The 14,264-nt window shown below is 51.0% G+C and overlaps 1 protein-coding gene across 1 annotated transcript; it reads left to right on the top strand.

Annotated features, from left to right (window-relative positions):
* Positions 1–306: 306 nt before the first annotated feature.
* On the top strand, positions 307–6,997 carry brcc3 (BRCA1/BRCA2-containing complex, subunit 3). Its single transcript, XM_084324481.1, has 2 exons — positions 307–614; positions 5,384–6,997. Exons 1-2 carry the CDS (start codon positions 388–390, stop codon positions 5,937–5,939), a joined length of 783 nt encoding a protein of 260 aa, XP_084180607.1. The 5' UTR covers positions 307–387; the 3' UTR covers positions 5,940–6,997.
* The last annotated feature ends 7,267 nt before the right edge of the window (positions 6,998–14,264 follow it).

Here is a 14,264-nt window from a genome sequence, read left to right as displayed (position 1 = left end):
AATGCGGCTACGGAAAAAAATAATAACGCGGAACGGAGCTGCCGAAGCAATATTTCCGGTTTTAGTGTGTACACGCAAATGTCATCCGTCTAGAAAACGCGTAACGTTAACAGTTACTCCCTTTTTCGGAGATAATATTTCCAGTTTTGCCAATATAAGTAAATTGGAACGATATATATTGTGCACATATGTTACTTTGTTATTAACACACACCTGAAAGGGGAGTAGCCAAGCATTTGACATCCCGGCATTTTGTAATAACACGGAATTATTTAGTGTAACACAAATTTAACACGGAAGAGAGAAGTGCCAGAAGTCAGAAAAGCTCAAAGCACTGCAGCACAACGCCAACTCATAACAACAACAACTTTTTACCTGACGTTAAACATGGCTGTCAGCGCCGTTTACCTCGAATCAGATGCTTTTTTGGTGTGCATGAACCACGCGTTAAGCACGGAAAAGGAGGAAGTAATGGGGCTCTGCATCGGAGAGGTGGAAACCAACCGAATAGTCCACGTCCACTCCGTGATCATCCTGCGCCGCTCGGACAAGAGGAAGGACCGGGTGGAGATCTCCCCGGAGCAGCTGTCCGCGGCGTCCACCGAGGCGGAGAGGTTTGATTGATTGATTGATTGATTGATTGATTGAAAACTGTATTAACAGATTGCAGAATTGGTACAATACAGTACGGCTCAATACACACAATTGTTAAGGGGATGCAGACCAGAGAAAGTCTTTCGTCTTGTTTACATCAGGGTCCCCCATTTTCAATTCATCGGGACATATATGACATTGTAGTGACTGTACATAATTCACACGGAACTCGTTGGGAATGGTAGTTCCCCCCGGACGATTTATAGGGTGGCACTTCCGGCCACCGGCATTCTTATTTTACTGTCGATACGACTACGTCGATTTGTTGTTACGCTGATGAATAAAGAAATCGAGTTTAGCTTCGAGACACCGCCTCCGACTCCTTCTTCTCAGCGCTACACTGGTGACCCTGACATTAGTCTCGAGGAAGTTTCCGAGACGGAGAATACGGCGAACATGGCAAACAACGCTGGTTTTCTCAGACTGCCTGAGTTTTGGGAGCAGTCGGCGGCCGCGTGGTTCGCCCAGGCGGAGGCGCAATTCGCCCTACGGGGAATCGTGGAGGACGCCGCTCGATACTTCCACGTCGTCTCGAGTCTGAACAACACTACGGCGGCGAGGACGGTAGGCTTCATTACCGCTCCGCCGGCCCGGGATAGATATGAGGCGTTTAAGACGCACCTGCTCAGGATTTTTGAGTTGTCGCCGTCTGAGCGGGCCCGACGTTTGTTGGATATACGTGGCTTGGGGGACAGTAAGCCGTCGGCGCATATGGAAATGATGCTGAATCTACTGGGCGCCGAGCAGCCGAACTTTTTATTTAAAGAGCTGTTCCTCAGACACATGCCGCCACGGGTACAGACGGCGCTGGCCAATACAAACATTGTAGATCCCCGTGCTCTGGCGGAGGAGGCAGATCGGTTCTACCTGGCCACGCAGCACTTAGCCCCAGAGGTGCTGGCCCCGACACGGGCGCACATGCCCAGAGGGGGAGGGGCGAAGATGGAGAGGGGCGCCGCGGCCGACGGCAATAATGACACAGGCCTGTGTTATTTCCATGCACGCTTCGGCGCGAAAGCAACGAAGTGCCGCCCGCCTTGTACTTTTGTCAGGGCGGGAAACGCCAACACCTGCGCCCAGTAGCGGCCGTGAGCGCAGGTACGTCGAACAGGCTACTCTTCATTAAGGACACACTCTCTGGTCGAGAATTCCTCTGCGACACCGGGGCACAGAGGAGCGTCCTACCGGCGACGGTGGTAGACACCGCCGGCGGGGGGGGGGGTCCGCGACTGACGACCGCCAACGGTAACCCGATCCGCACCTACGGCACGAGGACCGTGGAGTTGTGTTTCGGGGGACAGCGGTTCACGTGGGAGTTTGTCACGGCCGACGTCTCGTTCCCACTACTCGGGGCGGATTTCCTCTGCGCACATGGGCTCCTCGTGGACGTGAGGCACGGCCGCCTGGTAGACGCCCAGACGTACGCTTCCTTGACTTGTGTGCGCAATGAAGTGGTATACAGCGGGCTGGCCAGCTCGCTCGCAGAAGGTGACGTGTACCAACGCCTACTGCGGGAGTTTCCCGGCTTGACACAGCCTACGTTCTCGGCCGCGACCACCAAACACGGGGTCGAGCATCACATAGAGACTCAAGGAGCTCCCGTGTACGCTAGGGCCCGCCGGCTCAACCCTGACAGACTAGCAGTCGCTAGGTCAGAGTTCGCCAACATGGAGAAGTTGGGGATTGTCCGACGCTCGGACAGCCCCTGGGCCTCGCCGCTGCACATCGTGCCCAAACCGGACGGGGGATGGAGACCGTGCGGGGACTACAGACGCCTCAACGACGCTACCACGCCAGACCGCTACCCGGTCCCCCACATCCAGGACTTCTCGGGGCACCTGGCGGGTAAGCTGTTCTTTTCGAAGGTAGACCTGGTACGCGGTTACCACCAAGTGCCGGTACACCCCTTGGACGTCCCGAAGACGGCGGTGGTAACACCCTTCGGTCTATTTGAGTTCCTACGGATGCCGTTCGGACTGAAGAACGCGGCACAGTCTTTCCAGAGGCTAATGGACTCGACGCTCAGAGACATGCCGTTTATTTTTGTCTACCTGGACGACATCCTCGTCGCCAGCTCCTCGCCCGAGGAGCACCTTGAGCACCTACGATGCCTCTTTACGAGGCTGGGCCAAAACGGCCTAATCATCAACCCGGCTAAGTGTCAGTTCGGGTTGACCTCCATACGGTTCCTCGGACACCTCATCGACAGGAGGGGGGCCGCCCCCCTCCCGTCGAAAGTGGAGGCCGTTTCCGCTTTCCCACGACCCCCGACGGCCCGGGCGCTCAGGGAATTTCTCGGGATGGTGACGTTTTATCACCGGTTCATCCCCCGGGCGGCCCACACCATGCGGCCGCTTTACGAGGCGCTGAAGGGCAAGTCCCCCAACCAGCCGGTCGACTGGACGGCCGAGAGGACGACAGCCTTCGCGGCCACCAAGGCGGCCCTGGCGGGTGCAGCCATGTTGGCTCACCCGTCACCGGGGGCCCCGGTCGCCATTACCACCGACGCGTCAGACTACGCGGTGGGCGCGGTGCATGAGCAATACGTTGACGGCGCCTGGCAACCGCTGGCGTTTTTCAGCCGTCAACTGACCCCCAGGGAGCGCAAGTACAGCGCATTTGACAGAGAGCTCCTAGGTCTCTGGTTGGCGGTGCGCCATTTTCGTTTCATGCTGGAGGGCCGGGAGTTTACGGCCTTCGTCGACCACAAACCCCTCACGTTCTCCATGTCCAAGGTGGCTGAACCGTGGTCCGCGCGACAACAGCGCCAACTCTCGTACATTTCCGAGTACACGACAGACATACGGCATATCGCCGGGAAAGCCAACGTGGTCGCAGACTGCCTATCCAGGGTCGTCATCGGAGCTGTGCAACTGGGCCTCGACTACGTCGCCATGGGCTCGGAACAGGCCTCCGACCACGACATCCAGGCCCTCAGGACAGCGGATACCAGTCTGCGCCTCAGAGACGTCGCGATTGGCGGCTCGGGCGCGTCCCTGCTCTGTGACCTCTCCACCGGGCAACCCCGGCCGCTGGTCCCTATAGGCTGGCGCAGGCGGGCTTTCGAGGCTGTGCACGACCTGTCTCACCCCGGTAGGAAGCCTTCGAGCAGGTTGGTGTCACAGAAGTTTGTGTGGCGGGGGCTCAAGAAAGACGTGAGGGCCTGGGTCGACGCGTGTGTGTCCTGCCAACGGGCTAAAGTGCACCGACATACCAAGGCCCCGCTTGTGACATTCGTGGTTCCCGAGAGGAGGTTCGACCACGTCAATGTTGACCTCGTGGGCCCGCTTCCTTCCTCTCACGGGTTTACCTACCTGTTCACTATGGTGGACAGGACCACCCGATGGCCGGAAGCCGTTCCCCTCGCCTCGACGTCTTCTTCCGACGTGGCCCGCGCCTTTATCAGCACGTGGATCGCACGTTTCGGGACCCCGTCTGACCTCTCCTCCGACCGGGGCTCGCAGTTCACCTCAGAGCTCTGGAACGCGGTCGCCAGCGGCCTGGGGGTTAAGCTGCACCGTACAACCGTGTACCACCCGCAGGCCAACGGGCTATGCGAACGTTTCCACCGGTCCATGAAGGCGGCGCTGCGCGCAGGCCTGACGGACGGCAACTGGGTGGATAAGCTGCCGTGGGTCATGCTCGGACTTAGGAGCGCCCCCAAGGAGGACCTGCAGGCCTCGTCCGCGGAACTGTTGTACGGCCAGACATTGCGCGTCCCGGGGGATTTCATTCCGGACGCGACAACCCCTTGGTCCGCGGCCAGCCAGCGTTCCACCCTGCGAGAAGCGGCTCAGACCTTCGCCCCGATTCCCACGTCGCAGCATGGTACCCCCGTTTCCCGGGTGCCGCGCAGCCTGCACACGGCGGAGTATGTTTTTGTTCGCCACGATGCGCACCGGGGGCCCCTACGCCCCCCTTACGATGGCCCGTTTAGGGTCCTGCGACACGGTAACAAGGACCTCATGGTCGACATGGGCGGTAGGACGGAGACCGTGTCGATAGACAGGATCAAGCCCGCTCACATAGACGTTTCACAGCCTTTGGAGTTGGCCCTTCCCCCCCGCAGGGGTCGTCCGCCGTTGCCCCGGGTGCCACCGCCCACAGAGCCACCGGCGGCCTCACCGATGCCAGCGCCCCCGGGTGTCGGTGAGGGTACGGGCGCTTGCGACGCTTTCCCCTCTCCGCCCCCGGTTTTCCACGCTCGCCGAGGCCGTTTCGTGCCCCCGGGTGTCGTGGACGGCGCGGGCGCTTATGCCACTCCGCCCTCCCCGCCCCCGGCTTTCCGCACACGCAGGGGCCGGGCAATTGTTCCCCCACGCCGGGGGGATTTTGACTATGGGTGAATTCTGGGGGGGCTTGTGTAGTGACTGTACATAATTCACACGGAACTCGTTGGGAATGGTAGTTCCCCCCGGACGATTTATAGGGTGGCACTTCCGGCCACCGGCATTCTTATTTTACTGTCGATACGACTACGTCGATTTGTTGTTACGCTGATGAATAAAGAAATCGAGTTTAGCTTCGAGACACCGCCTCCGACTCCTTCTTCTCAGCGCTACAACATACAGATAGACAGTTACTGCTACATCTATACATTTATGACATACCAGATTTGCAAATACAGTACTGTTTGTGATACAAAAAGAGTCCAGAAAAGAGAGTATATACATTTGACGTAAAAACTGTACGTTTATTGTGCTTGTATTTTTTTAACCGAATTTGACAGGTTAGCTGACATGACGGGGAGACCCATGCGAGTTGTCGGCTGGTACCACTCCCACCCTCACATCACCGTGTGGCCGTCTCACGTAGACGTAAGAACCCAGGCCATGTACCAAATGATGGACCAGGGCTTCGTCGGCCTTATATTCTCTTGTTTCATCGAGGACAAGAACACTAAAACGGGCCGTGTCCTCTACACCTGCTTCCAGTCCACACAAGCGCAGAAAGGCTCCGAGTATGAGAGAATCGAGATCCCAATCCACGTGGTTCCCCGCGATGCCATTGGGAAGGTGTGCCTCGAGTCGGCGGTGGAACTCCCCCGTATCCTCTGCCAGGAGGAGCAGGACACCTATAGAAAGATCCACAGCTTGGCTCACCTGGACCCCATCACCAAGATACACAACGGCTCGGTGTTCACCAAGAACCTGTGCAGTCAGATGTCTGCGGTGAGCGGTCCCCTGCTCCAGTGGCTGGAGGACCGACTTGAGCAGAACAAACAGAGCATCACCGAGTTGCAAGAAGAAAAAGACAGACTTGTGCAGGAACTGGCTGCCATGTGAGGAAGGAAGACAGGAGGAGAAGTCTATGGGAATGTGATTTTTTTTTTAAATAGCCTTACTTTAATTTGTTGCTGTTTCATGGGATTGTGTGGGGGTTAACTAAAATGTGGAAGAGAGACGTTAGTTACGGCGTAATGGGAGGGAGAGGATGCTACCAATTGATGTATTCAGACCTAACAGTCTATTAGGTGGATGGGCAGTTTTCCATGATGTTACTTTACCCCAGTGATCTATATAGAAAATAGGAGGGGATACTTTTCTTGATTCGCACCAACATGGGAGATCCTCTCGTCCCCACGATGTCAGATCAGCTCACAGACACATTCAGTCTCAGCGATGTGATCCTTAAGATCGTGCTCCTGAACTGACCCGCATGCGCAAATGAACAATAACGAACGAGGAGGACACTGAAGTCACAGTTTATGGTTTAATTTACAAGTTGATGTCCAGTAGAGGCCAGCTCATTCGTGAGCAGATGGTGGGTGTGAGGAGGAGGAGGTGAAAGAGAGCCATTTCTTCTTTCAATATGCTTTCAAACACAGACCGGTTTATGATACGTCCCCTCAAGTTTTGCTTGTACAGAAGTGTCACCCCAAAAACATAAGGTAAACACCTCACTGTCCCTCCACTGACCACCTCCATCACAGCTGTTTTCCATGTTTTCATTCACCGAATGACTCCCGCCAGCGCAGAATTGGGATGAATGTCAATTTTAGAGTGATGTAAAAGTCGCATGAATTCTGATATGTTCAGATTGAGGTCGCATTGCAAAAGAAATCAGACCTGTATCTGATTTATTAGGACCACATATCAAAGTGGCCCAAAATCAGAATTGAAAAGATCAGATTCCATGTGATTTGTGCTGTTCACACTGTTGTTGTCTGTCTGTTTTCGGTACATTTTGCCTGCAGTGTGAACGTAGCCGTAGAAGTCTGTCATCGCTATGGAGAGTATATCTCGACATAATTTCCGTCTAATGTCAAATTACTGTTCAATACAAGTAATGGATCAGATGAGTACTCTGTAGTGGCTGGTCTTTAAAAGCGGGGGTTGCCATTCTTTTTCACAACCATCCCAGAACTGTCCCAAACTACAGTTCTATTCAGGGGGGGGGGGGGGGGGGGGGTTGGTTGTACAAGAATTCAGCCGTAACTTTTTTTTTCTCCATCTACCATCCTGGGGCCGCCCCTGGCAAGGCCTTAATTTCGAGCACTGACTTCTATATATATATATGCTGTGTATATATAATATATGTAAATACTGTAGCTCCCAGTCCCAACCCTCCTCAATTACAATTTGAACAAAGCAGACACTTGGTTGGATGAAGAGAAATGGTGTCAGTTTTTCGGCATGTGATTTTTCTTGCTTTAAGTCCTTGTCGTGTTGCAGATTCCTTCTCTCCTGTTTTCCCTTCATTACTGTTTTCTGTGATCATCATCAGACCCTAAGTAACCCCACGTAACGATGTGTGACAAAGGAAATGGCATAGTCAAGTCAACACATGTTACATGTGGAATACGCCTTGTACAAAATCAAACCTGTTCTCCTTTATTATAATTTTTTTAAAGACAATTTTTGTCCTTCTGATTATCTTATAGAAAACATCCTGAGTTATGTCACAGATTAGGCGTTGTTCAAACCTGGCACCCAAATTTAATTACTGCTTGACCGATTTTTCAATGGCTGATACCGATATTTAGTGAGCAGGGCGGCCAAAGGCCGACATAATGATATTATACTTTTCTTTTGTGTATCTGATAAAATACAACAAATGAGACAAAAACTGCTTAACTTAAAGGATAAGACCGGTGTAATAATTTTTATAATTTTTCGTATTGGCAACATATAGCTTAAGAAAAGACCACAATGCATTTCTTCTACTTACAATTAGTATGGTCCATCCAACCAACCTCAGATTATAGCTCATATTCAGAAGTCATGGAACTCCATTGTTGTCTGAAAACTGTTGAAACAAATCACAGAACCGTACTCTTTGCTTTGGTCAGTAATATAATTCATAACTGTTTCTTGGAACTACATTCTACTGCTCTTGCTACTACTACTGCCAAAGAAGATCTGCTGTCCATTTTCTCTCCCAACCTCGACACTGACTATTAAACATAAGATTTCTTTGATGTTGAGAAAGCAAATAAAAAGATGAATGAGTAAATGGTTCTCTGGTGTCTTTCTCAAGCAAGCCTCATGCAGAGACGACAATAACGTCCCTTCTAAAATCTAAATACTTGTGGCGGCCACAAATGTAATGGACAATACCAGCATTTTTTACTTCTGGGTGTTGTGTTGCTGTTTGCAGTTTATTTTGTATTTTCTGTATATACCTTAGCTTTTTCATATTGTCTACAATCTATACACATGTTATATGTACATGATACACTTTATTGCTTCTTTGCATCCTGGTTAGATGCAAACTACATTGAATGATTGAAAACTTTATTAAGCGATTGCAGAATGAGTACAGTACGGCTCAATACAAACAATTGTTAAGGGGACATTGTTGTGGCATAATTGCGAAAAGTGTTTAGTCCCTTGTTTGAGCCGAATCTGGGTTGAACATGATTTGTGGAACTCCTTCTGGTGTTGTGGTCGTGGAATTCACTGACCTTTGGGAAGTATTTCAACATGTACATGGGTACCCTGTGCAATGACAATAAAGTTTAATTGATCTAAAAATGTACCTCAAACACCATCACAATCCACAATAAAAAGAATAAAACACATTCAATGAAATGACCATGCTAACCTCATTGACATCACTTCTTAAAATCTGTCCCATTGACCATATTCACAGGCAACAATTTGCTCTCATGTCATGTTCCAGTTGGGATTTCTTTCCACAAATATGGTCAGTTGTACTTCTAAAGAGGCTGCATTGTAGTTGCACAAGGCAGTCTGCTCTCTGCCTTTTCAACATGATTAGGCCCCTATATGTTGTCTGGTTGATTTCAGGCTGATACATTCAATAAAAACAGATCCACGGAATACAATTATGTATCATAGCCTAAGGCCTAGCCTGAAATCAACCAGCCCCTTCTAACAGCCTATATGACTGTTGAAGTAGCCTGGCGTGGGGGTGAGCTTTGAAGATGCCATCCTTTCCTATTTAAAACTCTGATATCAGTAAGTAGCTTATACGCTATTTCCCTATTTAAAAAATGCTAAATACAGCAAGCTAAATTACAAATTCAGACCCGCCAATAACAAAATGAATCAAATATGAATTCAAAGTCTGCTGATGCCATGTAGCCTACCATACAGCATGAGCTGTTTGACACAAGATTGAACCCTTTACCAGCACTAATTATGAGATTGATTCTACTTGTTTAAAGATAAAGAGATAATAACAACAACAACCCCCTTGTAAAATCTTAACTTTACAGTTTGAGCTGTAACTATCATACAGTATTTAATGCATGTAGTATGAGCTTTCCTAGATGGCCACTGTATTCAATTGAAGGTGGCCCTCTTTTGGTCAATAGGAGTAATGCATCACGGCCAGCCTCTACTATGTTATGCCATTTTTTTCTCTCTCTCTCTCTCTCTCTCTCTCTCTCTCTCTCTCTCTCTCTCTCTCTCTCTCCTCTCTCTCTCTCTCTCTCTCTCTCTCTCTCTCTCTCTCTCTCTCTCTCTCTTTCTCACTGTGAGTGAGTACCACAGCCATGACACTAATATTGACAAATGTTTGACTGTTCATAGCATAGAAACACTATTTTGTGCCTGCCTTACTGTCACACACACACACATGCGCACGCACACATACACACACACGCACGCACGTACACACATACACACCCACACACACATACACACACACAGTGACTGATGGTATTCAATATGACATGATCATCATCATCACTTATATTTAGTATTATGGATTAAGATAGGTATATTGCTTATTGCTAGCCTCAATTTGCCCCCTGAGCAGTTGTACCCCAGAAAGCTCTGCACCTGCTTCTGCATCTTATCATGTTTGTAAATCTGTCTGCTTCATCTGATTGTATAAAGTCATTTGAGTATTGTTTGATTCTACGCATTTTGGGGTAACTGACGATATAAGAGAAGATTTTACACGAGAAATTGGTGACTGTCTCAGAGCCTCTAAAGATGCACTGAGACCAGTTTTTCTCTACCAGCACCGAATCCGAGTGCCAAACTGATACCAAGTACCAATTCCATCCATTCGTTTTTCAGAACAGGATAGCCTTTAGACCATTCGTTTGGGGTCATTGGACTAAAATGACAGAGATACAATCCATTTTTCCCCAATCCAAATGTGTTGCTTTGATTGGGGACTCATGACTCTTTACTAGGTTTCAGTGTTGGTGAAATTCTCCCGATACCCTATTTTTGCCTGATATCTGGTACCATGATCTGTATCACGATGGCTTAGACTAGTGGTTCTCAACCCATGGTCAGTAAATGCTCTGTAAATAACTATGTACAGATACCGAGATGTCACACCATGTTACCTGTTACCTGTTTATTGCACAATGTTGTTTTTTATTGGATTCTATTATATGTTGTACCACTGTATTGCACATCGTTGCGGGCAAGACCACCCGCATTTCATTGTATACTTGTATGCCGTGACAATTAAAACTCTTGACTTGACTTGACTTGAGTATAGATGCTTTTTTGTCTTGTGAAACAATTAATATTTGAAGCCCTGCTCCAATCATCAAGTTAAATACCATGAAAAGAGGAAATACAAATATTATTTTGTATCACTATTCTGTCTATTCTTGTCTATGTAGGGGGGGGGGGGGGGGGTCGAAATTGTAGAGGTCGCAAAAAAGGTTGATGAGAACCACTGCCTTAGACCAGCGAGCTCCCGGGTCACTCCATGGTATCATAAAAAACATGCCCTAGACCAGCGAGCTCCCGGGTCACTCCATGGTATCATAAAACATGTGTTTCCAATGGGTTTCATCAGCTTCATGTTCAGGATGTAATATGAGAAGGTCTCAATGATTGTACTATCGTCTTTTGAGCTAAATGTCAGCACACACAATGATATGTTGTTGATATGGGGAAATCCTACTGATTGAGAATATTTTGTCAGTTGTGTCTGTGCTTGTGTGCATATGTGTGTGTGTGTGTGTGTGTGTGTGTGTGTGTGTGTGTGTGTGTGTGTGTGTGTGTGTGTGTGTGTGTGTGCGTGTGTGTGTGTGGGTGCGTGCGTGCGTGCGTGCGTGCGTGTGTGAATTAGGGTTAAGGTTAGGGGTTATGGAATGACTATACTGACTGAAATACCCTCACAAGTATAGTCATACAAGGCTGTGTATTCGGACTAATTGGACCAGAGAAAGATATAAGGCGACGTGGATTCCACTTTCATGTTTCCATAGCAACAGCTCGTGGCTGTAAAACTTTGATCTTGAATGCTGCTTGACAACTGAGAACAATGTGCATACTCATACACATGCATTACACAAATGCACACACACATGCACGGACATGCATGCAGTCACAAATACACACGCAAGAGCACACATGCATGAAATATGAAAAACAAGACCATGTAAAATATCAATAATAACAATGGCAAGAAATCGGTATATATGTATTTGTATGCTGAACATCTGTGTGTGTGTGTATTTCTATGTATACATCTCTGCATGCATGTAATGATTGAGTGTCTGCTAGTACTGTATGTGCCTATATGTGCTCATGCATATAAGATAAGATAAGATAAGATAAGATATTCCTTTATTGATCCCCTTGGGGAAATTCAGGCATCATAGCAGCATGGGGGGGAGGGGGGAGGGGTACAGGTAGTAAAACAACACAGTATACAGGTAGTAAAAAACAACACAGGCAGTGTAAACAATTTGATCAATATGGTCAATATAATTTACTATCTGACTAGCTGAGGAATATTCACATTATTCACAGTGTCACATAAGGTGCAGTATGCATGAGGTAGTGTTATAATTTACTATCTACTGAGGATATAATACGTGTGTGTGTGTGTGTGTGTGTGTGTGTGTGTGTGTGTGTGTGTGTGTGTGTGTGTGTGTGTGTGTGTGTGTGTGTGTGTGTGTGTGTGTGTGTGTGTGTGTGTGTGTGTGTGTGTGTGTGTGTGTGTGTGTGTGTGTGTGTGTGTGTGTGTGTGTGTGTGTGTGCGTGCGCGCGTGCGTGCGTGCGTGCGTGCGTGCGTGCGTGCGTGTACAGACAGACAGACAGACAGACAGACAGACAGACAGACAGACAGACAGACAGACAGACAGACAGACAGACAGACAGACAGACAGACAGACAGACAGACAGACAGACAGACAGACAGACAGACAGACAGACAGACAGACAGACAGACAGACAGACAGACAGACAGACAGACAGACAGACAGACAGACAGACAGACAGACAGACAGACAGACAGACAGACAGGCAGACAGGCAGACAGACAGACAGACAGACAGACAGACAGGCAGACAGGCAGGCAGGCAGGCAGGCAGGCAGGCAGGCAGGCAGGCAGGCAGGCAGGCAGGCAGGCAGGCAGGCAGGCAGGCAGGCAGGCAGGCAGGCAGGCAGGCAGGCAGGCAGGCAGGCAGGCAGGCAGGCAGGCAGGCAGGCAGGCAGGCAGGCAGGCAGGCAGGCAGGCAGGCAGGCAGGCAGGCAGGCAGGCAGGCAGGCAGGCAGGCAGGCAGGCAGGCAGGCAGGCAGGCAGGCAGGCAGGCAGGCAGGCAGGCAGGCAGGCAGGCAGGCAGGCAGGCAGGCAGGCAGGCAGGCAGGCAGGCAGGCAGGCAGGCAGGCAGGCAGGCAGGCAGGCAGGCAGGCAGGCAGGCAGGCAGGCAGGCAGGCAGGCAGGCAGGCAGGCAGGCAGGCAGGCAGGCAGGCAGGCAGGCAGGCAGGCAGGCAGGCAGGCAGGCAGGCAGGCAGGCAGGCAGGCAGGCAGGCAGGCAGGCAGGCAGGCAGGCAGGCAGGCAGGCAGGCAGGCAGGCAGGCAGGCAGGCAGGCAGGCAGGCAGGCAGGCAGGCAGGCAGGCAGGCAGGCAGGCAGGCAGGCAGGCAGGCAGGCAGGCAGGCAGGCAGGCAGGCAGGCAGGCAGGCAGGCAGGCAGGCAGGCAGGCAGGCAGGCAGGCAGGCAGGCAGGCAGGCAGGCAGGCAGGCAGGCAGGCAGGCAGGCAGGCAGGCAGGCAGGCAGGCAGGCAGGCAGGCAGGCAGGCAGGCAGGCAGGCAGGCAGGCAGGCAGGCAGGCAGGCAGGCAGGCAGGCAGGCAGGCAGGCAGGCAGGCAGGCAGGCAGGCAGGCAGGCAGGCAGGCAGGCAGGCAGGCAGGCAGGCAGGCAGGCAGGCAGGCAGGCAGGCAGGCAGGCAGGCAGGCAGGCAGGCAGGCAGGCAGGCAGGCAGGCAGGCAGGCAGGCAGGCAGGCAGGCAGGCAGGCAGGCAGGCAGGCAGGCAGGCAGGCAGGCAGGCAGGCAGGCAGGCAGGCAGGCAGGCAGGCAGGCAGGCAGGCAGGCAGGCAGGCAGGCAGGCAGGCAGGCAGGCAGGCAGGCAGGCAGGCAGGCAGGCAGGCAGGCAGGCAGGCAGGCAGGCAGGCAGGCAGGCAGGCAGGCAGGCAGGCAGGCAGGCAGGCAGGCAGGCAGGCAGGCAGGCAGGCAGGCAGGCAGGCAGGCAGGCAGGCAGGCAGGCAGGCAGGCAGGCAGGCAGGCAGGCAGGCAGGCAGGCAGGCAGGATATGGACCAGCTAGCCTAGCTGTTGGCCAAAAACACCTCTTCCAGAGTTTGAAGCTAGGCTATAGCTGACCCAGTCGGATAGCTTTCTACTGAACGCACAGAGAGGAAACCTATCTATCTCCTTGTCTGACTCTGGAGAAGAGGGTAAGCACATTTCCCACAATGTTGGCATGTTCCTTTAAAATTCTGATTGTTATTTACAAGTAACCAAACTAATGTGATATCTAAGGATGAGAGTGGGGTGATGGGTGGGATGCAAGAAGACAACTCAGACACAGAGAGCTGTCAGACGCTGTTTCAATTATGCGGGAGAAGGAATACCATTGGATGATGAGAGAAAGACTCAAAGTAGGTGTTTAGGAAGTTGTTGAATTCTCAAGATCTCCCCTCCTGAAATGACATCACAGGCTCCACTAGTAGGTTTGTTTGATTCATTGATTGATTGCAAGTGTCATGCATGTTTCTTGGTACCCAGCCCATATCATTACTTACAATAAACTATACACAACAATCAAACATACATACAATTAAAAATAATGCATCATATATCTGTATACATACACACAGTATATATACACAGTCACACCCCTGTTGGAAATGGTTCTCCCCTTCATGCTATGATTATATTGCC

The sequence above is a fragment of the Notolepis coatsorum genome, assembly GCF_963971535.1.
Source record: "Notolepis coatsorum genome assembly, chromosome: 11".
Taxonomy (NCBI): Eukaryota; Metazoa; Chordata; class Actinopteri; order Aulopiformes; family Paralepididae; genus Notolepis; species Notolepis coatsorum.
The sequence above is the reverse complement of the archived record's forward strand: the minus strand, read 5'-3'. Positions and strand labels throughout refer to the sequence as shown.